The 24,963-nt window shown below is 40.3% G+C and overlaps 1 protein-coding gene across 17 annotated transcripts in view; it reads left to right on the top strand.

Moving 5' to 3' along the window:
- Window positions 1-24,963, top strand: part of RBFOX1 (RNA binding fox-1 homolog 1) — a 2,420,635-nt gene that overhangs the window by 837,948 nt on the left and 1,557,724 nt on the right. The window contains exon 1 of one of the 17 annotated variants that reach the window (XM_084641961.1): window positions 8,658-9,590. The exons of the other annotated variants lie outside the window; for them this stretch is intronic. Within the exon in view, the coding sequence (XP_084498087.1) occupies window positions 9,588-9,590 (3 nt within the window). The 5' untranslated portion in view covers window positions 8,658-9,587. Of the gene's footprint in view, window positions 1-8,657; window positions 9,591-24,963 lie in introns of those variants that run through there. 17 annotated transcript variants of the gene reach the window in all.

Below are 24,963 nucleotides of genomic sequence, written 5' to 3'. Positions count from 1 at the left end.
TATACTGTTCAAACCATTCTTGTAAATACAGGGACTCTTTATATTTTGACAACTTGAAATAATTTTTTTCTTGATAAACCTTAATTTTCATTTTATTACTGCATCTGCAGTACTTATTTAGTCTATTTTATTCAAAACAATTATTGTGTCCCACAAATAGCTCTCTTTGACCTTCCCATCATCTTTCACATACTCTAGCTCTATTTTCTTTTTCAACTGCTTGTTGGTTTCTACATTTCAAGTAGCAATTAAAGCTTCTTCTATGGTAACAATCACTGCTTATCTACTTGCCTCAGAATCGCAAAATCCACCAACAACTAGCTCTGATGACAAAACACCATACACCATATCTAATAATGTTTCATGTTACAAGTTTCCCTGGCTCTCTATGCTAAGCATGTGTGTTGATGACTTTATGCTGGAATACAGTGTTAGCTACTGTTGAGCAATTGCCATCATAATGCCTGTTGTACCTAAAGGCTTCTTTAATCACCATGCAAACTGCTGTAAACAACTCCCCCTGAACATTTCTGCATTATCTAGTACAGTTTGAATTAAGTGGTCTGTTGTCAAGATGAGATGGAACCAGTGACTCCCAGTGCTAAATCTGGATTATAGTGTGCTATATAAGCATAAAATAATGGGAAGGACACTTATGTTAATCTACACTAGAAATGAATGTATGAAAATCCATGTTACACTCTGTGGAACCTCATCCCACATGCTACCCTCGTGGCTGTGAAGGGGCTGGTTAGGGGTTGGGTAGATGGAAGCAGCTTGCCTCTCTAAGTCTAGCTGCAAAATTGGTTAGAGAGCTGGTAGGAAATTCTACCCAGGAATGCCGGGGCAAACCCCCCTCCCAATGGAAGATGGGAATGCCATTCTAGAAACAGAGCTCAGTCCTGACCCAGCTGCTGACTATTCAGCTGTGTCACGTACCCTTGAAAAGGGGCCTGTGGGGAAGAAGCTGGGGACTGGTAGGAGATTGTGTGATGTGAGCAGCTGAAGGTTGCTTGCTACTTGCTTTGGAGGCACATAGCAGGCCCAAACACAGCCTAAGATCAGAGCTGGGAGACAGGCAAGTCAGAAGCTTAGATGCATTAGCATAAGTAGGTCCAAGCGCACCAGAGCAGGTAAGAAGCCAGGCTGAAAGCAGACCATCCAGTCAGACCAGGGAGGGCCGAGATAATCCCTTATCACAGAAGCTTCAGAAACAATAGGGGGCAGGGCTACATAGGAAGGAGGTATAATTGAACACACACATAAATAACAGTGAAGCTAAGACAATAGTGGGGTCACCACATAATTTCCTTTGAGATTCCCCCACAGCACAGTTTGTTCAATATCCTCCGTTAAAAGTAATTCTATATGAGTGAGGAAAAAAAGGTGAGGCTGGGTATCTTTTCTTTTCATTGAGGCTTCATTGTGTTAAATTACAATCTTTAAACTAAGCAATGATGAAATGAGCTTTCCCACACTTGATGGGTTATTTTTTAGCTATGAAGTCATGCTAATGACATTGGATAAAGCCATAACAATGGTATAGGTGGGGGAAATATTTGGTAGTCATGAAAAGGAGAACAGAGAGACAAACCTTCTGGAATTTTTTTTTCTCTCTCCTCAGTCCCATTCTAAATAGACACAGCCCTTTGGTAGTTATAAAAGCTTTGAATATGAGAACCCATGAAGTTCTTGACAGGTTTTGGCTTCTCCTACATCTAGGTGAAACACAGCATATATGTAAGCGTTATCAGGTGAGAAACTAATGTAATAGTTGCCAAACTACCAAAGCCCTAAGGCAGTTCATATTCCATGGTAATGCTTAAGGTTTATATTTTTCTCTTAGTGTGTGCAATTCCTATTAAGACTATGGCAGGTATGCTTGTACATTAAGAGGATGAAAGACCCATAATTTTCTCAATCTTCTACTTCCTAAACCTTTCATTATTATGAGTCCAGTACAAAGTGGACAGGTATGCATTTCACAAATCATAACTGGCACCAGCCGGTCTAGGTGTCTCAGTTAGAGAGGCTGAGAATCAAATGGATAGGTGGAATTAACCATCCTTTCATCCCCCCCCCACCTCCCCCGGAGGTTAATCAGGAAAATGTGAAGTGAGCTGTAGCTCACGAAAGCTTATGCTCAAATAAATTGGTTAGTCTCTAAGGTGCCACATGTACTCCTTTTCTTTTTGGCTAAAGCACATGTACTCAGGACTAGATCCTGCAGAGACTTAATGAGAATGCTTAGCTTTATACACTGTCATGGGACTACCAATGCAATTCTGCTGTAGAAAGTAGAGGGCAGGATTTTGGGGGCTGCCCACAAGGGATCCAAACTACATGTGTTGAATCAGAGGCATTAGTCGGAGAACTCACTGTATGTAAAGTTAAGCACCTACACTGTCTAAAGTTGAGGATGTTCATAAGTCTTTGAAGGATTGCAGCCTTAGGTTGTGATATCTTCAGGGCATGGTCTGTCTTTGTGTTATATATTTTTACAGTTTCTAACATGATGTATTGGGGCCTTTAAGCACTACTGCAATACAATTAATAATGTTATTGTGACACGGAGCTTGCCCTGCTGATACGCATGTATCTCAGTGATAGAATACTTCTTCCTACAGGGCTTTCAACCAGGCACCTTTCATGGGCTCTAAGTTCAGCTAAAGAGCCAAATTCTGAATCAGCAGAACTGATGCAGTGCTGCCATGGAAAGCAGGAGGTAGGATTTGCAGCATGCACAGTTCCTTATAGCTCAGCAGGTATGCTGGGTTGGCAGCTAGATGAAGGAGGTGCAAGCCATTCTTCTCCACAGAGGTGAAGGAGTGTATCACAGAGGAAAGCTACCCCTGTGCAGAGGGCAGCATAAAGCCTATGCACCAGTTAATCACTAACTTGATCATGAGCTGCATATACCTACATGGGGAAGAGATTTCTGATAATAGACGGCCCTTTAAACCATCAGAAAAAGCCATCAGGAGATGCAGTGGTTAGAAGCTGGATCAAGACACATTCAGACTACGCATAAGGTGAAAATTGTAAACACTGAGAGTAATAGACCATTGAAACAACTTACCAGGGGCACGGTCGATTCTCCATTACCTTAGGTCAACAATTCAGGTCTGTATATCTTTCTAATAGACATGCTATTGCTCAAACAAAATTACTGAATGAGCTTCTTTGGCTTGTGGTCAGGAGGTCAAGCTTTTAAATCTATGAATCCTAAACTCTCAGAATGAGATGCAAAAGTATCACAGTAGACCCTGTTGTCACTCCCAACAGCCCGTAGGAAAGGATTCCTTTCTTCCCAGTGTCTCGGGGTATGCCTACACAGCCTGCAAGGGCAAGCCTCCCAGCCCAGGCCAAAGACTCTTTGGGTAGCACAGCTTGCACTAGTGCTCTAAAAATAGCTGTGTAATTAGGACAGCACTTTGAAGTTGTGGCTTGGGCTGGAGCTCTGGCTCTGAAGCCCAGAGAAGGAGATGGTCTTTAAAACCAAACTCTTAATAAGGAATAGGCTGTGTTATTTTTATATTGATTCTGATGCAATCTTGTATTGCAGGAAATGTCTCATCTACTCAGATTAAACATGAACTCATAAATTTGCTTAGAGCAGTTTACCCAAATCTGTGGTAAGAAAATATTGCAGCACCAGATTCAAACATACATTACTGTGATTTTTTGAGAGACAAGGTAGGTGAGATGACATTTTTTATTGGACCAGCTTCTATTACTGACAGATGCATGTTTTTGAGCTACACCAAGCTCTTCTTCAGGTCATCCCCCTTGTCTCTCTACTATCCTAGGACCAACATGGCTACAATAGCACTGCAAACAACAATGTGCTTTTTTTGAGCTGTTTAACAACAGTAAGAGAAAATATATCACAAAGTAGTATGGATTTACTTTTAGTTTAAAATCATTGCATACATTTAACTTTTGTTACCAATAAAATTTTGAAAATGCTTTTGGATTTGGAAATAAAGCATGAGTGTACTTTATTGGGAGGAAAAATGTGACTGACTGTGACAAAATTCTTAAAATTGGCTTTTATTCAAAAAACGGGGCTGTAAAAGGACTGTAAAGATATAATCCCTGTCTGGAAGTTTGTTCAAAACATTGCATTTCAGCAGACTGTCTCATTATCTACCATTTATTTCTTCTCTTGTTATTGATAATTTGCTTTTAAATTGAAAATGCTTCCTTTATAAACCATTTCATCTCCCTGCATGACTAGACAATTACATTTAAATTCTGTGGTTTTTCCCTTTGTAAACAGTTACTGTGGAAATGACTAAGATGTTAGTAACCCAGAATTATGACTTCATTGTATTATCACTTAAGGATAAAACTGCCATCATTATTATTTATAGAATGCTTTGAACATCTTTTGTGCTTTACAAAGGCTTACAAATGCCAAGGATTTCTCTGCCCTAAAGAAGTTACTGTGTAACTCAGACAGATACCAAAGATAATGTGTGGATATATCATACATGGAAAGGTCAGTGTGGTTCAGTTAAAGAAGCACTGGAATGGGAGTCAGGACACCTGTTTAGGAGGCTCGCTACAATGGGCTATCTAGGCATACCTTGAGAGGCTTGAGAGAAAAGAATCTTTTCCCACACGCCGTTGGGAGTGACAACAAGGTCCTCTTTGATACTTTCTGCATCTTATTTTGAGGGGTTGGAATTCATAGATTTTAAGGCCTGATCTCCTGACCACAGGCCAAAGAACCTCGTCCAATAATTTCTGCATCAAGCATTATTCTCTGCTCTGCCACTAGCCTGTTGTGTGACCCTAGGCAAATCACTTCTTCTGTGTGTGCCTTTGATTCCCTGCCCAGGCTTTGTCTTGTGTTTAAGACAGGGACTGTCTCTTCTTACAGCACTTGGATCAGGTCTGAGTTGGGGCCTCTAGGTGCTACTGTAACACATAATTAATAACAACATTGAAAGACTTAATGAATGGATTGAACAATATTGATATGCATGAAGGGGACATGAAGATCAGAATGTAAGAAAACACTTTTTCTTTCAAATAATTAGCATTCATATAAAACACAAATGTATTATTGTTGTGGGACTTCTGAAAGAAAAACTCTGTCATAGTTGATGACTATTCAGGCAGCCCTGATCCTGCAAACACTTAGGTGCATGCTTAACTTTAAACACAAATAGTTCACAAAAAGAAAAGGAGTACTTGTGGCACCTTAGAGACTAACAAATTTATTTGAGCATAAGCTTTTGTGAGCTACAGCTCACTTCATCGGATGCATAGAATGGAACATATAGTAAGGTATAGATAGATAGATAGATACAGATAAGTTGGAAGTTACCAGACAACCTGTGAGAGGCTAATTAGTTGAGATGAGCTATTATCAGCATGGCCCTACAGTATGCTAACATTTTTATGGCTGACTTAGAACAATGCTTCCTCGGCTCTCATCCCCTAACACCCCTACTCTACTTGTGCTACTTTGAGGACATCATCATCTGGACTCATGGAAAAGAAGCCCTTGAGGATTCCCATGATTTCAACAATTTCCATCCCACCATCAACCTCAGCCTAGACCAATCCACAAAAATATTTTATAAAATCCCCCTACTGTATTTTCCACTGCATGCATCCGATGAAGTGAGCTGTAGCTCACAAAAGCTTATGCTCAAATAAATTTGTTAGTCTCTAAGGTGCCACAAGTACTCCTTTTCTTTTCGCGGATACAGACTAACACGGCTTCTACTCTGAAACAAATAGTTCAGTTGGCCTCAGTGGGACTACTCACGCTTAAAGTATGTGCCAAAGTGTATGAAGGACAGAGGCCTTAAACTTCCTGGTTTGTGAGTTCTGCTGTATTTGTACAATTTGTAACTTAGCTTCTTTTATGGCCTCCATAACTATAATATCATAATTTTTAATGTATTTATGTTTACAACACCCCTGTGAGGTAGGGAAGTACTGTTTCCCACAATTTACAAATGTATTACTGAGGCCCAGAGAGACAAAGACCTAGATCCTCAAATGTTTTTAGGTACCTAACTCTCATTGAAACCAGTCTTGAAATCAATGGGAGTTATGCACCTAAATAGCTGTAAGGATCTGAGACTTGCCCAAGAACACACACAGGATATCTGTGGCAGAGTAGAGAACTGAACCTGAGTGTCCAAAATATTAACCTAACATCCTAACCATTGGATCATCCTTTATTACTAATTATTATTTATTATTGGTATTACTATAGTGTCAGGAGCCCTAGCGATGGAGCTAGCCACTGTACCAAGCAACAAAAAGAGCTCCTCTCCCAAAGAGTTTACAGTGTAAGTATTAGTAAAGAAATGACAGGTGCATACAGACAGATAGGGGAGAACAAAGAAACGAGACAATATTGGCCAGCAGGATAGTTTATTCTGCTACTGACACTGAAGTCAAGAGCAAAACTCTAATTTCACTTCCATGGAAGCAGGATTGGCCCCATAGAACCCAATGACCAAACTCTGAAAACTTCAATGGAACCAAGAATTTAGCTTATATTGCATGAGCATTTCTCATTAAATGGTAGTGTTGTGCACTGAAATTTAGCTTGCAGTACCTATTTCAGTTCTGTCTTAGCATAAATACTGAGGTACTTGGAGATATTCGTCCACATCACAAACGCATCAGAATAATCAGTAATTGATAAGAAGGGATGTGCAGAGGTAATTTGGAAAATTAGTTACATTTAAGAGCACCCCTATGAAAAGAAAAATTGGTGGAGCACAAAAGAAATGCTACTGCTATATTTACATGTATACTAAAGCTTCTTTTGATGTCACCTTCCTTTTCCTTATGACCATAATGAATATGGATTTGTTAGATGTCTTGTAGTGTCCAATGATAACTCTGGGTTACCACTGTAAAATATTTTTGTTTAAAAAACAAACATAACACTGTAGTTCCAGTTATATTTCTCTTCTGCACCCATTGAATTCATTATTTGGACTTTAGTGTGAGTTTTTGGGTACATAAGTAATGCAGGAGCCTCAAAGTCCTGATCTGCAACTAGATGCACCTGAAATCAATAAGGCTCTGCACAAGTGCTGGAATTTGCCTGCACAGATCAAGTTACAAGGTCAGGCCATACATTTTTAGAGAGCATATTTTAGTTATTTGGTAATATAAACTCTGATCCTGAAAATGCACATCTGAATAACTTTACAGATGTAAGTAGTCCCATTGAGTTAAAAAATGAGCCTTCAGATCATTAATTTGCCACTGCTGCATGTCTGACAAAAATAAATTAATTATTTCACACCTAGGAAATTGGTTAAAATGCCTCAATTCTTCCAGCATTTGTGCACTTGAATAAATGTAGACCCATGACTAGTTCCCCTGAGTTCAGTGTTTACAGGATCAGGCCCATAATTTTGAGCCTAAAGTAGAAGAAGGAACAGGTTATGTGCTGGATTGTTTACTAAGGCTCCAATCCTGCAAATAATTAGGCATGTGTTTAACTTCACCTGTATGAGTAATCCCACTGCAATCAATGGGACTACTTTACAGGGATAAAGTTGGATATATGCCTTAATGACTGCAGTATTGGGTCACAAGTATTTACTTTTGACTTACTAGTGTAAGTGCTCAAAGTTCCCGGTACTACTTTGCTGCTAACTAACTTAAAAAAAAAGTCTTAGTTCCACTCCTGTTTCTGCACAGATACAGAGGGGGAGAGTATTCATACATTTTTATCTGGTGTGCTTTTAAATTATTCAAACAGTGTTTTTTTCTTTTAATTAGATGACATGTGGACCTTCAAAATGTTAACTATTTTTCATTGTAATCTATATATTTAAATAAAATGGGAATTGTCATTATATAAATCATCCCCAACCTCTCATAGGTGCCTATTATTAAACCATAATAACACTAATTTGCTAGAATCACACAGTGTGCAACACACAAACATTGGATAATTATACCAATTAATACCTAACCTATTAAAACTGATAAATCACTATTTTTGACAGGTCCTGATGTTGTTTATTTGTCAAACTTCCTCCTAACTAGCTGCTGTCAGACCTGTTTAACAATAATTCATGGAGCTGGGGATGCTACAATACCTTTTCTCGTTAATTCAGCATTTGAATTCCTCTAAGATTTGTTTTTTGAGGGAGGGAGGAAAATAGGCAAAGATCTCTCAGTATTGCCAAAGGCATCATTTTAATCAGCAACTTCCTAACTGTCACTTAAGTATTATTATTTGTCAGACAGGCAGCAGTGTCAAACCCTGCCTAGTTTTGCCATGGGAGCCCCGTTTTTAGGTTGCCTTTTTATCGAGCCCGCTTTTGACAACCCTTTGCAGGGAAAGTTGTAACCATCTCCCTAGTGTGATAAGCCAGCAGCTGTGCTATTTCCTAGGCTAGTATCCATTTTACACTCGCTCCATCCCTCTCCCCAAATGGTTTCTGTGCATGATGGCAAGTAATGTGCTTCTGAACAGAGTGGAGTGTTCCTGCCCCCCACCCCACGGCCTCTCCCCAAACCCTAGGTCCCTATGGGACTAGTAGGGGGTCCCTCGATGGCTGAGCAGAGAGAGCAAGAGCAGAGCGCCGGGAGCCTGCCTGCACCTGCCAATCCCGAGGTGCAGGCGTAACGGCGCGTGGAGGAGGGTGGGATGCTGGCAGGGAGACCCGCTCGTCCCCTCCCAGCGCCGGCCGCTTTGCTCTTGCTCGCCAGGGCTCTTCTCACCGCCGCTTGCTTCTCCCACCCCCCGGCGGGCTTGAAGGTCACCTCGCTCCCTCTCCGGAGCCGCTTTGCAGCGCCGGCTGGGGAGGAGCTGCGCCTCCCCCTGCAGCCTTGAGGCGAACCCCGCAACCCACAGTCACCTGGCTCGAGTGGCTCCTGGGAAATCCCCCGGCGCGGGGCTCGCCAGCTGGGGGGGAGGGTTCTCTGTAAGCTCTCCAGGCTCCCACGCAGGAGGGGGAGGTTCCTCTACGAGCTCTAGGCTGCTGCATGAGGGAACCTCTTTGCCAGCTCGAGGCTCACCTAGCGGGGAACCTCTCCACGAGCTGCGCCAGGCTCCTGTTGCGAGCGCCAGCCACATCCCCAGGGATGGCTCGGCCAGCCTGAGGCGCACGCTGGGGAGCTCGCCGTCAGCTGCGGACTTCGCCTGCGAGCTCCCAGCTAGGGGACCACTGCACAAGGTGCTCTCTCGATTGCCCTTGCAAGCTCCTCTTCGCCACCAGCTGCCCCGGACTCTCCTCGCGAGCTCGGGACTCCTCGCCAGGGATTTCTCTGCCAGCGCGAGGCTCGCACCCAGGACGGGAGCTTTGCCCGCGCGCGTTTGGCTGCAGCCCAAGTGACACTTGTGAGGGAGGAGGAGGAAGGCAGCGGGGCTCGGAGAAGAGGACTCGGGATGCCCTGGTGACGGCGGGAGAGAGCCGCCGCGTCCTTCCTGCGGGGTAGGAGCTCCGGGGCCCGGGAAGCGTCCCCAGCTGCCCCTGGGCTCTCTGTACGCTGCCAGTGCCCAGGAGGTGCGAACTCTTTGCCGCTGAGCCGCTGCTGAACGGAGCGGAAGAGACACAGTCCCCTTCAGCCTCCTCCTTCTCTTTATGGTGAGTTGAGCCTTTGGTTTGGGGTAGGGCGGTCGGGCGAAGGTACCAGCCCCTGGTGCGCTGGGAAACCCCCCTAGCTGGTCCCAGCAGCTCAGAGGGTTGTTTTGCTTTACTGTGGGGGCGGGGAATTACTCGAGGAAGCCCCCGCGTTTTCAATCTGAAGCCATTCTCTCGAAGTGGCACTTCAGGGCAGGACCTTGTGGAGAACGTAGGGCTGGAGGAGTCCCCTTCAGGTGCTCCCGCTCTGCCTTGGAAAGCCAAGTGCTGCAACACATGGAAGGGATGTGTTTGCTCTGAAGTGTACGCTAAGTCAAACGCCAGTTTCCCTTCTTCTCCTTGCCCCACTCATGCATCCCATTTGCAATGATATCTTGCTAGTATCTCCATTGTTGCCGGAGGGGTCTGTGTTGTGCCTGTTTGACAGTGTATATACAGGTAAGTATTTGGTGCAGAAAAGTTACTGAAACATGGTTCAGGTAACAAGTTCTGAAATGTTTTTCATATGCAGGTGTGTTCAAAGGAGAGGGAGGCAGATGCATGCCCAGGCTGGGGACCTGGATTGGGTGAAACAGGGATCATGCCAATGAGATAAATGTATATGTGGAGGAAACTAATGGGAGTTAAGTGTGGGATGAGAAGGAGAACAAAGCAGATAACTGAATAACATCATTCAAACACTTTTTTAAATAAAGCAATCTATTAACATAGAGCAGAATCCTAAATGCATGATAATGTTTGTCTAGCTTCTAGCTGTTGTTATGGGGAGCTGAGCAAAAGTGGTGTGACTACAGATAGCTTTTCTTATGGAAAATATCAGACAATATTACAGTGATGGGAAGCTTTGGGCACTGAACCTATGACTTTTCAAAAAAATGCAAAAATCCTGGAATCTGCTTTCAAATGAATTACTGATTTAAATTCTGATTCTTCCAAATTATTTAAATTTGTAAAGTGCAAAAGATTTTGTGAAAGCCTACAACTTGTCATTTAACTGGTCCAGTTTATGAACGTGGCAAAGTATGTCATTCGAATCTTATTAAGAAGCAGCAATTTAGTGATGACTAATTTAAACTGTAACGAAAACTCTGCTCATTCAAGGTAAATTGAGTTATAAAATGTAATGAAGACATAGAGGACAATGTCCTGAGAACTGACTTTTCTTTTTAAATCTTGCCCTGGTGTACAGCTACAGGACTGGAAGATATTGAATGTTATTTACATTATTTAGGTCTAACAAAGAGTAAACATTTTTGTTCTATATTTAAAAGCAAGAACAGGATTTGTTGCTTTGGTAATAAAGACTGATAATACAGTGTATGTCTGGAAAGAGTTTTAAAGCACCATGCTTCTTAAATCTATTATCCCATAATAATGAACTCACAATCTAAAGTGAAGATACTCTTGTTTTCATAAAATAAATATGATTTTGCAGGTTTAGAAATATGGTCCATTAAGGGGCTGTGAAAGTGTATTGCAAAGGTTAGGTAGAAACAAAGTGAAGGGCATTTTCAGTGTATGCTTCTCATAAGACACTAAATTTAACTTTAGCAAAGTGTACTAGATCACAGAAGAGGGCCCTTTAATTAGAACTATGGCAAACAAATTAGGACAACTGAAATTATGGTATTTCTAAGTTTATTTAGTATTTCTCTTTACTTGGATGGTTTGAAGTACTGATTTCTTGGGATACACTTTATATTTAGTGTTTCTAATTACAGTCCCAGTCAGATGTCTAGTTGAAGACAGTATCTTGCACAGGCTTCAAAGGCTGGACAAACAAGTTTCCCTTAAAATTGATTTATTCTGCTAAATACATCTGACAAAGGGTTTTGGCATTTTCTGAAATGTAGACTGTATTTATGCAGCCTGCATTCCTTTTTAAGCTAACATTTAACTTGTTAGCAACAATACAGCTGACAAGTACTGTGGTCAAATTCACAATATGTTGATAATTTTGATAATGCTTATAGCCATGACACTTGCGGTCACTGGATAATGGGGACATTTTTGTTTTCAGAAGCAGGTATCCTTAAGTACCAGAAATACTTGCAGAAGTCGGGTGTCACTGAGGAGACTGAATTCACTAATTCTTGGATTAATAAAATATGTACTTTTAGCAAAGAGTGCAAATGTAGAAAAGCAGGGGTAGAACCTCAGCTGGTGTAAATGGTTATAGCTTCAGTAAAGGGCCTATAATTCACAGCAGCTGAGGACCGCACCACAGTATGTGTATTTAATTTTGTATTGACATGCACTAACTCAAACTGGAAAGTAATGAGGTTACCTCCTGAGAAAGCACTAAAACAAGTGGCTGCTGACCTTGTTTTGGAGACTCTCATGTCTCCATGCATCATGGCCCAATATAGTGGCCACTTCTAACCTGTGCCTCCATTCCCCTCTCTCCTCTGTCCTTTTCTGTTTTCTGTATCCCATTTCCCCACTTGTTTCTTGCCCCTCTTCCGTCCCTTGTTCCCCACAGACTTTTTCCCTTCTCCTCCCTTACTGGCTCTCCTGTCTCTCCTTCAACCTCACAAGGATTCTCCATTTCCTGTCAGAGCCCACAGCTGTTGCCATTGCTGCCAGCCACATGGTTTTTTGTCCCTTCCCCAGCTACACAGTACACAGCACTGCTACCAGAAACAGCAGACAGTGCTACAGTGAGTATTGCTTTGTAATGCCACTTGGGGAGAAGAGGCTAGGAGCCTCACACTTCAAAGGTCTTTCTGTGCCTACTTCTCTCCTGGGGGAGCTTTGTGCCTTCCCAAGATTAGGAACACTACACGAAAGGGATTTGGTGCACACATTTGTAATGCAAACCATTTCCTTTGTACATACGGGGTGTAGCTTTCTTTACATTACAACACAGTAGACCCAGACTTATGTTTAAAGTGGTAGAAAAGGTGAATATCAGTTTACAAGTGTCCTTTTTCATTTAAAACTAACAACCAACCTGTTAAATAAACCAAGAAGATAAAAAAGAATCTGCTCAATTCAACTGATCACCAGAGAAGTTCATACACCATCCTGAGAAGGTTTATTGCTAAAGCCTTTTCTTCAGATTAGCTTTAGACTAAAGTTTAGAGGGAACCTGGGATTTCCACAGTTTAAATATGGTGTTGGTAGATAGGTTAAGGTGCAGTGAGGATTATAAAACCGACTCAAAGAAAGGTAAAAATACATACAACTTTAAATTTTGTAGATGGAGGAGTGGTTTTTTTTTAATACACTTTAAGTGGATATTTCAAATGGACTATTGCAAAATTATATGGCATGGTGTTGATCTGTGTGTGATTTGTATACTGCATATATTGCTGATTTCTAATGCAGGTTACTGGCACTTACTTATTTGGGGGGAAATATCACTGTATATCTTTGAGTTTTCCCGTTGTTGCCAGCAAACACTGGCCTGTCAGTAAGTGTACATGGAACTGAATAGGTGTTCCAGTAAATATTCATGCTTCTCTCTAAGTGTGAGAACTTAAAGTTTGACACAGTAGATGAGACCATTGATTCATCCAGTCAGGGGCTGCCGCGTAGCTAATGATCCTGATGCAGCAACCCCTTCCTTCCTAAGGAAGCCTGGTATTTGGGCAGTGTAGTAGTTAGAGGGTGAGGATTGTGGACATGTTGGTAGCAGTGTGCATGTTTATGACTGGGAACACATTCTTGATCTTCACGTGCAGTCAATCTTCAGATTCAAGGCATAAAAAAAGTTGAGCAAATCCACCCCAGTGACACCAGTCTGGCTCCATTTGCGTATTACAGTAGACTCTGATTCTGCAAGCCCTCTATGTATGGCACTCCCAGTGATGTCAGAAGTCCAACATGTGAATGGCTGAAGGATTCAGCCCTTCCTTAGCACAATTATGAATGTTACTTGTGGTTGTAGCTGGGCTAATGGTGGGGAAATTATTCACATTCATCTTGATGAATCATACATGAAAATAAGGCTTATGTGGGATTTAACTGGAGTATCAGCCTTGTTCTGGCCCTCTGCACAGGTAAATTTCTCTCTAAAAGAATCATAGCCCAAATGAATTGTTCAAGAACCACTTACTGCTGGGAAAGGTTAGGTTGTCCAAACCAGAGAAAGATAAAAGGCTAACCTTGGAGAAATAATCAACAGTAACTAATTCATCATGCTCTAGCCTTTAAATGATGCAGCCAGTTTTCAAATCCAGCCACAGTATTTTGCATGGTGACCTCCTGCAGTACTAAATTCCACAAGTATGAATTAAATAGTCCATTTCCTTTTGCTCTACATTTTCTGTCCTCTTATATTTCAGTGAGTATCCACCTGTTTTCTCAGGCTCTGATGCTGCTCAATGTGTGCAGACCCTTGTTTGAGGAACCTAACTGACTTCAGTGGGGCACTGAGTGTTGACCAGGGTCTGTCTGTGTGGAAACAGTTGCAAAATGCAGGCCTTAGTCCCGGGTCAGGAGAGAAATAAATGACTGAAAATTATGAAAGGTAGAATACCTTAAAGGGACACAGTTGACCAGAACACCATGTTTGTCTGAAAATTTCATACCTACTGTAGTTGAAATTAACCACTAATATTACTATAGGTGAAATAAGTTTATCAAGGGAAGAATATTTTTCTCATTTTCATTCTATTTATTGTGTGTGTGTGGATAGTTTCATTGTTCAGTGGGTTGCCACTTGTACTTCCTGCCACAGGATGACTTCGCTCCCATGCGGTGCTACAAAGAGAGTTCATATGCATGCTTTTCCTACTGTCCCTGAAAGACGATTTTTACCAGTAGCATCAGGGAAGCTGAAACTGAAGAGATTGGAGGCAGGAATGTGCACAATGAGAGAAAAATGAAGAGGAGTGTGAGTTAATATTTGGGTGGTATAATTGTATATAAGCTTGGTCCTCAGACTACGGAAGTCAGTGTCAAAGCTCCCATGGATTCAGTGGTATGGTATCAGACCATACATGAACAACACCAGAGAGCAGGAAAAAAACAGTTCTGTTTTCCCAAGAAATTATTGGGGAGGTATTTGGTTGCTTTCCTTTTAAATTCTCAATGTATTGTTTAAGGGATGCTCTATCAGGAATTTGAATTCATTGAAATTAGTTCAATTTAAAAAAAAATAACTTGACTTTCCCTAATAATAATCTTAATAACAAGGATAATCTTATTTTTTAGAATATGTATTTTTAAAACCATTTCAATCCATGTTCAGTTTCTAATAGAATCTAACAATCTTAATTACCCTTCTGGAGATGCATTTTTAAAAACTAAACAGTATGGTTTAGTTAATGGTTTTCCCTAGTCTTCCCCTTCCCTTCTCGATCATTGTACTGTCTTCCTAGTTTGACTGTGTGCAAAATTACAACTTAATGTAAATAAGGCCATTGTATTTGTATCTGTTAAGTTGATGTGTTCAATAATGAATATATTCCAAAAGGAAATTGTATTTGACACAGGAAAATGCTTTTTGGCTGCTGGGATTTCAGAGTGGTGCATAACAGTACTAAGTATCAGAGGGGTAGCCCTGTTAGTCTGTATCCACAAAAACAACAAGGCATCCGGTGGCACCTTAAAGACTAATAGATTTATTTGGGCATAAGCTTTCATGGGTATGGAGTCTGAAACACATATAAAGATTCTGAAGGACACGCAGAAATGGTTGCCGGTGATACACTGTTTGGACTTCAATTAGATAGCTGACAACATCAACCGCAAAAAGAAAATGCCTGTTATACATCAAAATTTGGATTTTGCAAGTTTTAATATCTTTCACTTAAGCTACAGTTCCCTTAATTTATTTAAAAGAGAACTGTATAGAAGCCTATCAGAAGTAAGAGTTTAAGTGAAATTCCAATGACTATTCAAAGGATACCTGAGAGTGTGTGAAATATTTGTTAAAAAGCAATTTGATTATATCATGAAAAAATCTGTTAATACCATATTTTTACAGATAAGCATACAAGTTAGCAAATATGATAACTTTGAAGACATAGCCTTAACTCTACCCCCTGTGTTCATTAAAACAAAACTCTGCTCCATTTTTTATGGTTTACAATACAGTCTTAAGTTTTATGTGATGATATGCTATTTATCAAAAACAGTCATAAAATGTAACATTTCTGGAACTTTGGATACACATGTATATCTAAAATAACCTTTGATCCCAAATAGCAATATTGTATTAAAATGCATATGTTCAAGGTGCAGAGTTAAAGATGTGCATTCACACTAACCTATCAAATTGACTGAATTTTTTTTGCTTAACTGTGCTACGTTAGCATGTTGCATTAATATAAGGTGTTGTACTGGGTGGGAATGGGCTTGTATCTGTCTTCCTGTGTGAATGTTTTTGTGGGGTGAGGGTTAAGCTGGGGATGGAGTAAACAATATGTTTCTTTTTTTAGTTGGTCAAGGCCAGCTAGTGCCCATTAAGAAGATTAGTAAATCACTTCATTTTAGATATAATAGGGAGTAGCAAGAAAAGGGTATTAGTACTCTATGCTAAATTGGTGTTTGACTGTATCTACATATTCCCCTCATAAGATGATTTGAAGGTCCTAGGATACATGCACACTGCAAAAAACCCTGTGGCAGTGAGTTTTGGAGCCCAGATCAACTGACTCAGGCTCGTGCTACAGAGCTAAAGATAGCAGTGTCAACATTCTGGCTCAGGGTGGAGCTCAGGCTCTTAGACCAACCCTGCTTGCTGTGTTTCAGAGACTGGGTTCCAGCCCAAATGGGAACAGCTACATTACTATTTCTAGCCCTGTAACATGAGCCTAAGTCAGCTGATGTGAGATCTGAGAATGGTTGCCGTGTTTTGTTTTTTGTAGATAATTTTCAAGTATTTTTAAAAAATAAAAATAAAAACTGTATTTGAGAATGGTGGAGGTGCAACAAGAAGGCTGACTAGTGGGCCAGAAGTTGCAGGTTGAGGCCAGCTTTCAACACATGCAAACTCCTCAAGCTGCACAATGCATATCCTTTGTACCTGTTCTGTAGTGTACAACTCCAGACACACATACAAATCTATCTATCTATATAAAAATCATAGTAATATAGGCTTGAGGGGACCTTGAGAGGTCAAGTCCAACCCCCTGTGCTGAGGCAGGACCAAGTATACCTAGACTATTTTTGACAGGTGTTTGTCCAGCCTCATATTAAAAGCCTCCAATAACAGAGATTCCATAACCTCCCCTAGAATCTTATTCCATAGTTTACCTATTCTTAGAATTAGAAAGTTTTTCCTGATATCGAAACTGAATCTCCCTTCTTGCAGATTAAGCCCATTATATCCTACCTTTAGTGGAGATGGAGAACAATTGATCACCATTCTAATCTTTATTTTGGTATCCAGTAGTTTACAAAAGAGGAAACACACACAAACGTTAGGTATTTACCAGTGTATGGATACATCTGGCATGTTCATTATCCAGTTTTCAGAATGTTTTTCTCTAAAATCAAAATACATTTTTTTTATAAAATGAGGTGTGATATCTTACATTGAGAAATCTCATGGTATATTTCAAACATTAACTATTTTTCATTCTCTTCTTACTCAAAAATAGTTCACTGAATTTTGCTCAGTTTTCCCTAGAAAATGCAGCTCTGGTTTCAGACTTAAGATGGAAAATTTCAACCCCTCCAACATATGTTTTTTTTGGAAAGTCTTGGCATGTGAAAATATGGGGGTGAGGATTTCGGTGGAGGTTTTTGATGGGAAATGTTTGTCAAACTAAAACAGCCACTATAGTTGTGTTCAATTACTTTGAGTGTGCAAGTGTAGAAAAAATCAATAATCCTTTGGGATAAGAGTATCTGGATTTTTAATTTCATATCAAATTATTTTGTACAAATGGTGTGGTGTTCTGAAACTAATTTACTGTGTGTAGTATGTTTGCTGAGGTGAAACGCTGTGATGATCATTTGTATGCCAAAATGTCCACTACAAATATGTGTTGGAAGGTGTGCTGCCCCCAGCGTTCCATGGTGGAATATTTGGATGTGATGCAATTTTCTGTATATAGAGAGGTTTCTTGCAAAGGTAGATGCTAATATAAATAGGAAACATTTTTTTTTAAAAACTGTGATAATACCTTTTGCTCTAAGGTTATTTTGCTCCTCTCTTCTATCTTTTCAACCTCTTGATTCTTGATAACACTGCCTGTGACTTAAAGCAGCAGTGTCTCTCCACAGTCATAAACAGTAAATAACCATGTGGTCACTCAAACCAACTTGACCTGCTTCTGGCAATAAGACTGGAATAATGTTATCTACAGCAGTGATTCTTGGTTTCTTTAGCCTAATTTATCTTTTGGGATACAGTAGCTTACAGAAGAGGAAACATATAGAAAAGTGTTAGCCATTTAGCAGCATCACTCAAGTTCTGCAAAAAACAAATACAAACAAAACCAAAGTGTTGCAGGTGTATTATGAGATTTTCAGTACACTCAATTTGTATTCACTTAAAATTGAGTTAAATTAACTCATTTTGATGTTTTTAATCAACATTATTTCAGTGTTGTGTTTAAACGGAGCTGTACGGTAACTCCCAGGTAAAGTAACAGGCAACTGGATATTGACCCCTTACAGGGCCAATGGACCTATAATATCTGAACTGCCTAGGAGAGGGCTGGAGAATGCAGAACACATGTTTTGGGGAAAATTTGGGACTGGGAGTGTGTGGGGTTACCCTGTAAGTAGTAACCCAGGCTGGTGGAAGCCAGACTGTGGCTGGTGTTGCTGACAGGTTGCTGGGGTCAGATTTGGTGGACCAGGACTGCAACTATGCACAGACACTTGGTGTTACCTGCATGCTGTTTGTGAGCAACCCAGGTTGGAAGCTACAACAGCAAGGCATTTTCAGGCACCCAACATTGCAAGGCCGGTAGTGACACAATCCTTCACTGGTATGGATTCACCCTGGCACGTGGCACAGCAATACACAAAAATGCATATTATTGTTTGTGTAAAATGCATTCTGGTTGATCAATAGCCATTATTCGTTAAAAAATCCAAAATTCCTTTGAGTTTTTAATTCCATCTTTCAAGTATATTACTTTACTGGATACATGCTGGATGATGTCTAACTGCATAGCTTATTGGATCAACAATACAAGAATTTCTCTATTGTTATTTGGAGGTTATTCCAGATATTACTGAGTAGTGTTGGTCTGAGTAGAATGCTTTAGTCTCTTTGATTCAACCGCTATTAATATTTTTTATTCTCTCCTCTTCTCCATTACTGGTAACTTCTGGTTTAACATTCAACTAAGTCAGGTAGACTCACAGGCCTGTTTGTTACCTGTAATAAATGTACTACTACGACAACACTCCTGGCAGGCAAGACTACTCATTGTAATACAGGGCACATGCTTGGATTTAGCTGTATTGTACCTATTATTTGTCACAGTAAATATTCGAATCATAAATGGAATAGGTGGGGATTCTATTTAATATTTAAATATTCTGAAGAGTTTAGTACTAAAGTTGGTATGTGGATGTGACAGGAAGTTGACCCCACACATGTGTAGAAAGGGTTAACCTCAGCAGGAAGCAGGGGAGGTGAGTCCTCTGAGTGGCCCAGAGAGGCTGCATGAGGCGCAGTCAGTCAGAGAGAGGTTGCAAGGAGCAGCCGTGATTGGTCCAACAGGCTCACATAAAAGGAGCTGCAGGGCAGAGCAGAGGTCAGTCTCTGCTGGGAGCCCAAAGGGTGAGGACTGTGTCCCTAGCAGGCTGAAGAAAAACTAGCACCATGGACAGGTCAGTTGCTGGCAGGCCCCCTGTGAGCAAGAAAGAGAGGCCCTGGCTGGCTCCAGGGACTGAGCAGCTGAATGCCCTGTGGAGAGGGTGAAGAAGGTGCTGGGGCCATGAGGAAGTGGCCCAGGGGTTTGTAGCAGTGGTGAGAGGAACTCGAGGCACAGCAGGAGGCTGCTGTTCACAGGTTACCTGGCCTGGAATCTGGAGTAATGGGCAGGCCCAGGTCTCCGGCACTTGCCGCTGTGGAAGTGACATGATCATTAGACTGAGACACTAACCTATGGAAGGGGGGGAAACACAGATGGTGACACAGCTGGAGGGCTAAGCCACAAAGAGGATGCTGTGGTTCCAGCAGCTAAGAGGGGGGGCTGTAGGTAGCAGCAGGGATGGAGTGACAGTATGCAGACCGTCAGTGGAGTGTTGGCCTTGAGCTAACCCCCAGAGTGACCAAGAGGAGGCCCCAGTCCAGTGGTGAGTGATGTGTCCTGTGACACTGGACATAAAGGATCCAACCTATTGCAGGAGATATGAGCGTTGTTACAGCAGATGGGGTCTGTCAACACTTAATGTTAACCCTTATTTCAACTTGGGCCCAAATAGATGTTCTGCCTCCTGCAGAACAGAAGCCAGTGTGAATATTTCCATGAGAATTTAGTTTTTACTTGCAGGTTTCCATAATGTAGTGTCCAAATGTTAATTGTGGGAGGCGTGAGGTGTTTTTTCCCCACACTCAGACTCTAAGATGTAACACTTTACTTAGCTCAGTGTTGAAGCTTAACATTCAAAATACAAGCTCAGGAATAACTTTGAAAACAAATAACATTCACAAATTTTGAAATAGTTGTTTTGCTATGAGCGTAAAAAATACTGTTTTCATAGATGTAATTCCAATAGTATTTAGTATAGTAATTTTTTAGAATTAGAATTTCAGACTTCAGGTGTATGATCTGAATAATTCTTTTCAGGTATCTAGGGGAGTGTGTGTGGAAGAATTATTTCACATGCAAAGACATTACAATGCACATATTCAAAAAGTGTAAGCTCCAGCCGGGAGGCGCTCGCTTACCACAGGCAGCTCCTGGCTGGTGGCACAGCAGGGCTCAGGCAAGCTGCCTGCATGCCATGGTCTCACGCTGCTCCCGGAAGCTACAGGGATGGTGCTGGGGGAGGAGGCAACGCATGAAGCCGCTTCCCTCCCCCCCTGCCAGGAGCTAGCAGCCGGCCACTTCTGGGAGCGGTGTGTGGCTATGGCATGCAGGCAGCTGCCTGAGTGCCCCGCTGCGCCGCGGGACATTTAGCAGCCCAGAGTTGCAGATCGCTGCCTGTGATTTATTTTTGTGGGGCCACCCCCTTGAGCTGGGGCCCTGGCCTGCAGCCCCCAAAGCCCTTGCCTTAATCCGGCCTTGGTTGTGAATGTCCTCCTTTCACATATAGATTATTGGTTTGGTTATTTACTCTGCTCCAGTTGAAGACTCCTACGTGATACCTTTTAACTTTCAAATCCTTGTGCTTTTTTCAGCATTTGTGTTTCAAAATGTTTTCTTTATTAATTGTACAGTGATTTTTTTTATCTTAGTACTGAATCACTGGCTGTAACAAATTTGTAAGTATTTCATCGGAAGTGAGAGTATTCTGAAGAATTCATCCCCAACCTATTCCCAGATAAATCAATAATAATTATAATTCCATAGTCAGTTGGAGCAACATCAGGATTTAGTTGAGTTGTCTGAAGTGAATCATTGAGTGTTAAAATGAATAATGCTTCTAGGCACTACAATGAGCCAGTGGATCACACTATTTTGTATAAGGCTAGTAGTAAAGTCATGTAGGTTTTTCTATTTAGAAGACCATCTTTTACTCCTCCTGTTACAATCTGTCACTTTCAGTAAATTAACTGACAAATCAGTACTTCTCTGAATGTACCAGTGTGAACATGCACCATAGTTATGTTAATATTATTATTTACTGGCTTTTCTTCCCTTGTGAGCATCCATCAATATTCAGCAAATGCTAGAGTTTGTGTGTAAAACTTTTTTTGTCAATAGTAAATGTACATAAGTTCTTGTTTTTCCCTACTGGTATGTGTTAACTCAAAGCTCTCATAGTCAATGTGGTAATGCTTTTCTAAAAATTATTTGAATTAAATCCACCTTTTCTTCAACCCCACTGAAATCCTACTAGGCACTCATCTACATATTTAGGCACCTAAATACCTTTAAAAATCTGACCCTAAATCCTTGGACATTGTTTTGATATGCATGTATTTATAGCACATCAGTGGCCAAACAAGTTCTGCAGGATTCTCTTTGTGGAGGTAATGAAATATATGCCACCATCATAATATGCATTGTGAGTAGAATGCTAAACACTGGTTATGACCAATAACCACTTTTAATATTCCTACTGTTAAAATAATTCTGCTGGATAATGTACAAGTTTTGTACTGTAATAGATTGTAATAAACATTTCCGTATACATTTTAACAAAGTTTAATTTAGCAACAAAAGATTTATGTGATATGTCTAGCAAAAGACTAAAAGCATTCAGTAAAATAATGTCAAATATGCCTACACTATTAGTATTGCAATTATAAGAATCAGTAGTTTTTACCATGAGTTTCACACATCTTCCTCTTTGCTCCTGGCAGTCCTCAGTGATGCCACAATTTTCCTAAAAATTAGATAATTTGTGCTTTGGCAGTGCAAGTAATGTATTCTAATACAAAGAAGTCTCTTATTAAATTCAGTCATGTGGCTACCGTGGATGCTACGTCAGCTATGCACACCACTATCTATAGAAGCGAAAGGCTTCCAAGCTCAGATTTTTCCAAAAATTACCTGTTTTTAAGAATAGTGAAACTTCTAGAGCTAACTGTAGATTATGTGCTCCATTCAGAATTAGTTCCACTTTGAAGTTCCCTACTGAGCAAAACATTGGATTTTTGTTGACATGACAATCATTGTGGTACGTATATTTCTTAAATGTGGCCTTTTGTCAGCTCTGATTTTCCTATTTGTTCCTCCACGTTTCTGGGATTACGGAGCCAAAAATAGCAATTAATGTAGTTTTATTTTTGTTAATATCACAGCTATCTAGGTATTTTAAAGCTACAGTCCAGCAAAGACTGGGGTCGAGGGGGGAATTTAAGCATTAGGCCATTCAGTAATTTGGGGTATGAAATGACTACTGTACTGAAGACACAAAAATACAGAAGGCTTTGAATATGGCTCTTAACTCTCTTGAGCATAGACATCAGTGGTGGTAGAATGGGAAAACTAACACAATGGAAGATTACTTTGATTAAAAATAGACTGGACAAAAAAAAATAGGGTAAAAGTAATGCTGCTCACAAAATAATTCCTGACAGCTGCATTATACTCAAAAAATGATTGATTGAGTTGGAGAAGCCATGATTTGTTAAACTGTCTGTTAGAATTGACAGAAAGGGGAGGAAACGTTGAAACAAAAGAATCAGTGTTTTTTATACCAATAGCTAAAACTCACTTCTGAAATAATATCAATGCATCATTGCTGAATGGTACTGTCACATGTAGTTATTGCATATATTGAACCTATTAACTGCAATTATTTGCCTATATATCAATTTGTTCATTTGTTTTATCACTCAAATTATAGATTATTTTGTATTCATTAGGAAACCCACATATGTAGAGATGCATGGTAAGTTTTAAAACTGCAGTGTGTGAGAGTAAATACCCGATAGCAGCAAACTCCAGCTACATAAAAATAACCAGTTAGCAAGAAAAAACAATACAGTACAAAAACTTTCCATCCCTCAAATATCGACAAAAGCCCCATATTTCTAGCATTAAAACTAAAGTTTTAAATCTGCTGTGCAGCACAAAGTAGGAAACATGAGTGGAAACTTCTGTACCAATGTATGTCAGTCCTGACCTGGAGGAAGCAGTTTTATGGTGGGTTGGTGATGGATCTGACTCCATGACGAAGCAGTAATTGTCCACTTCATATGTAATTGTCAATTTACTAAATGTCAGTGGTAAGCTAGTTGGAGTGACCTCACCCAACCACTACAAACTGGAGTGAGATGACAAACTCATTCCACAGTCGTTACTAGGGAGTTACAGCTTTTGATTGTCTTGCACTGGACTAAATTGCAGTGTAGTTGGTGCTTTTTCTGGCTTGCCACATAAAGGTATCACATTTTACTGAAACAAACAAAAATAATAGAGCCTGATTCTCATTCACATAAGGGCTTCTTTACGCTGCCAAAGTTGTGCAGAGGGGTTTTAGTGCAAATGAGAATCAGACCCATGTTTTGTAATGCTGAAAGGTGGACATTTTTTCCTTTTTAAGAAAAAGAATGACCTATAGTAACAAGTGAGTGATACCTCCTCAAACATCGGTCATGTGAAAATCTGAATTAAAATAAATCAATGTGTGTAGAACTCTATCAAGAAGATATGAATAAATCTAAGTTTCTAGGGAGGATTATGCTACAGCATGCTCGATTTTTCTTGGAGACAATGGACCTAATTCTTTTCCTGTTGAAATGGATGGCTGTTTTACCGTTGATTGCAGTAGAAGCAGGATTAAGTTTGATTTTAGGAAGAATTGTTCATGTATTTTTTGGTTTCACATGTGAGAATATCTTTCCAGTTGTTCAGGGGCTACTAATTAAATTGAAAAACAGATTAAAATGATGACCCACCTACAATTAATGTTGCATATTAGACTTATAGGAGCTTTGTCACAACCTTTAATAATATAATACTGACTAATTAATAAATTCTCTACTTTAGGCCCACAACATTATGCATTTTGGGGATTAGCAACATAAACTGTATTCGATTATTACTGATTCATTGTTAAACATGCATATTTCAATACTGTTCCAGGGTTACAATGGTGTGTGTTCTTTTTCAGTTGCTTAAGTAAATGATTCTGCACTACTGTTGAAACAATTTATTTCAGCATGAGACGTTTACTTTATCATCAGTCAACAAGAATTTTGATCAGTTGTTATGCAGCTGTCTTCCCAATCTTCCCTGTCTTCCTAGGGTTTCAAACTTGCAGCAACTTCTTCACCCACTAGTGGTGGTTACTGTCAATCTGGGTACCTTTTGGGTGACATTGACAAGGACAGAAGAAGGTCTGAATTTCATCTAAAAAAGTTAACTTTTATATTAAAACAAATGAAAAAAAACCACATATTTTGGTCATTTGATTTCTTTTTCAGCTTTACTTGAAAAGGTCCCCAAAGTGGCCCTAGTAGTACTAGATACAGCTGCAGAGCTGCATTTCTTTCTGTCACCTAAATCAATGGGAAACAAAAATGGACTATAAAAATCAGGAAAATGATTTATTGCTGGGTTGTTTTTAATCTTTTTGCTTCTTGCTTCTCTCTTCCATTCCAAGTGCTGGTACTACACATTGGAACATTTCTTAGAGGACTGTGAGAAAATTAAGGGCCGTCAAGTTGAGGTGATCTACACTGCTGTGGGGAAAGCCAGTTTAGTATTTCCCTTCTGATCTCTCAATTCCTGATATCAGTGGGATTGCTGTGGAGGCAGCCTGTTGTGATTTGGAATGGGATGTGTGGGTGAATAAATTTGAGCGAGGGTAGAAACAGTGATTCCTCAGGTTGATCAAG

This window comes from Lepidochelys olivacea, assembly GCF_965140295.1.
Source record: "Lepidochelys olivacea isolate rLepOli2 genome assembly, chromosome: 10".
Classification (NCBI taxonomy): Eukaryota; Metazoa; Chordata; order Testudines; family Cheloniidae; genus Lepidochelys; species Lepidochelys olivacea.
Note: the sequence above shows the minus strand (reverse complement) of the source record. Positions and strands in the feature narration are given on the sequence as shown.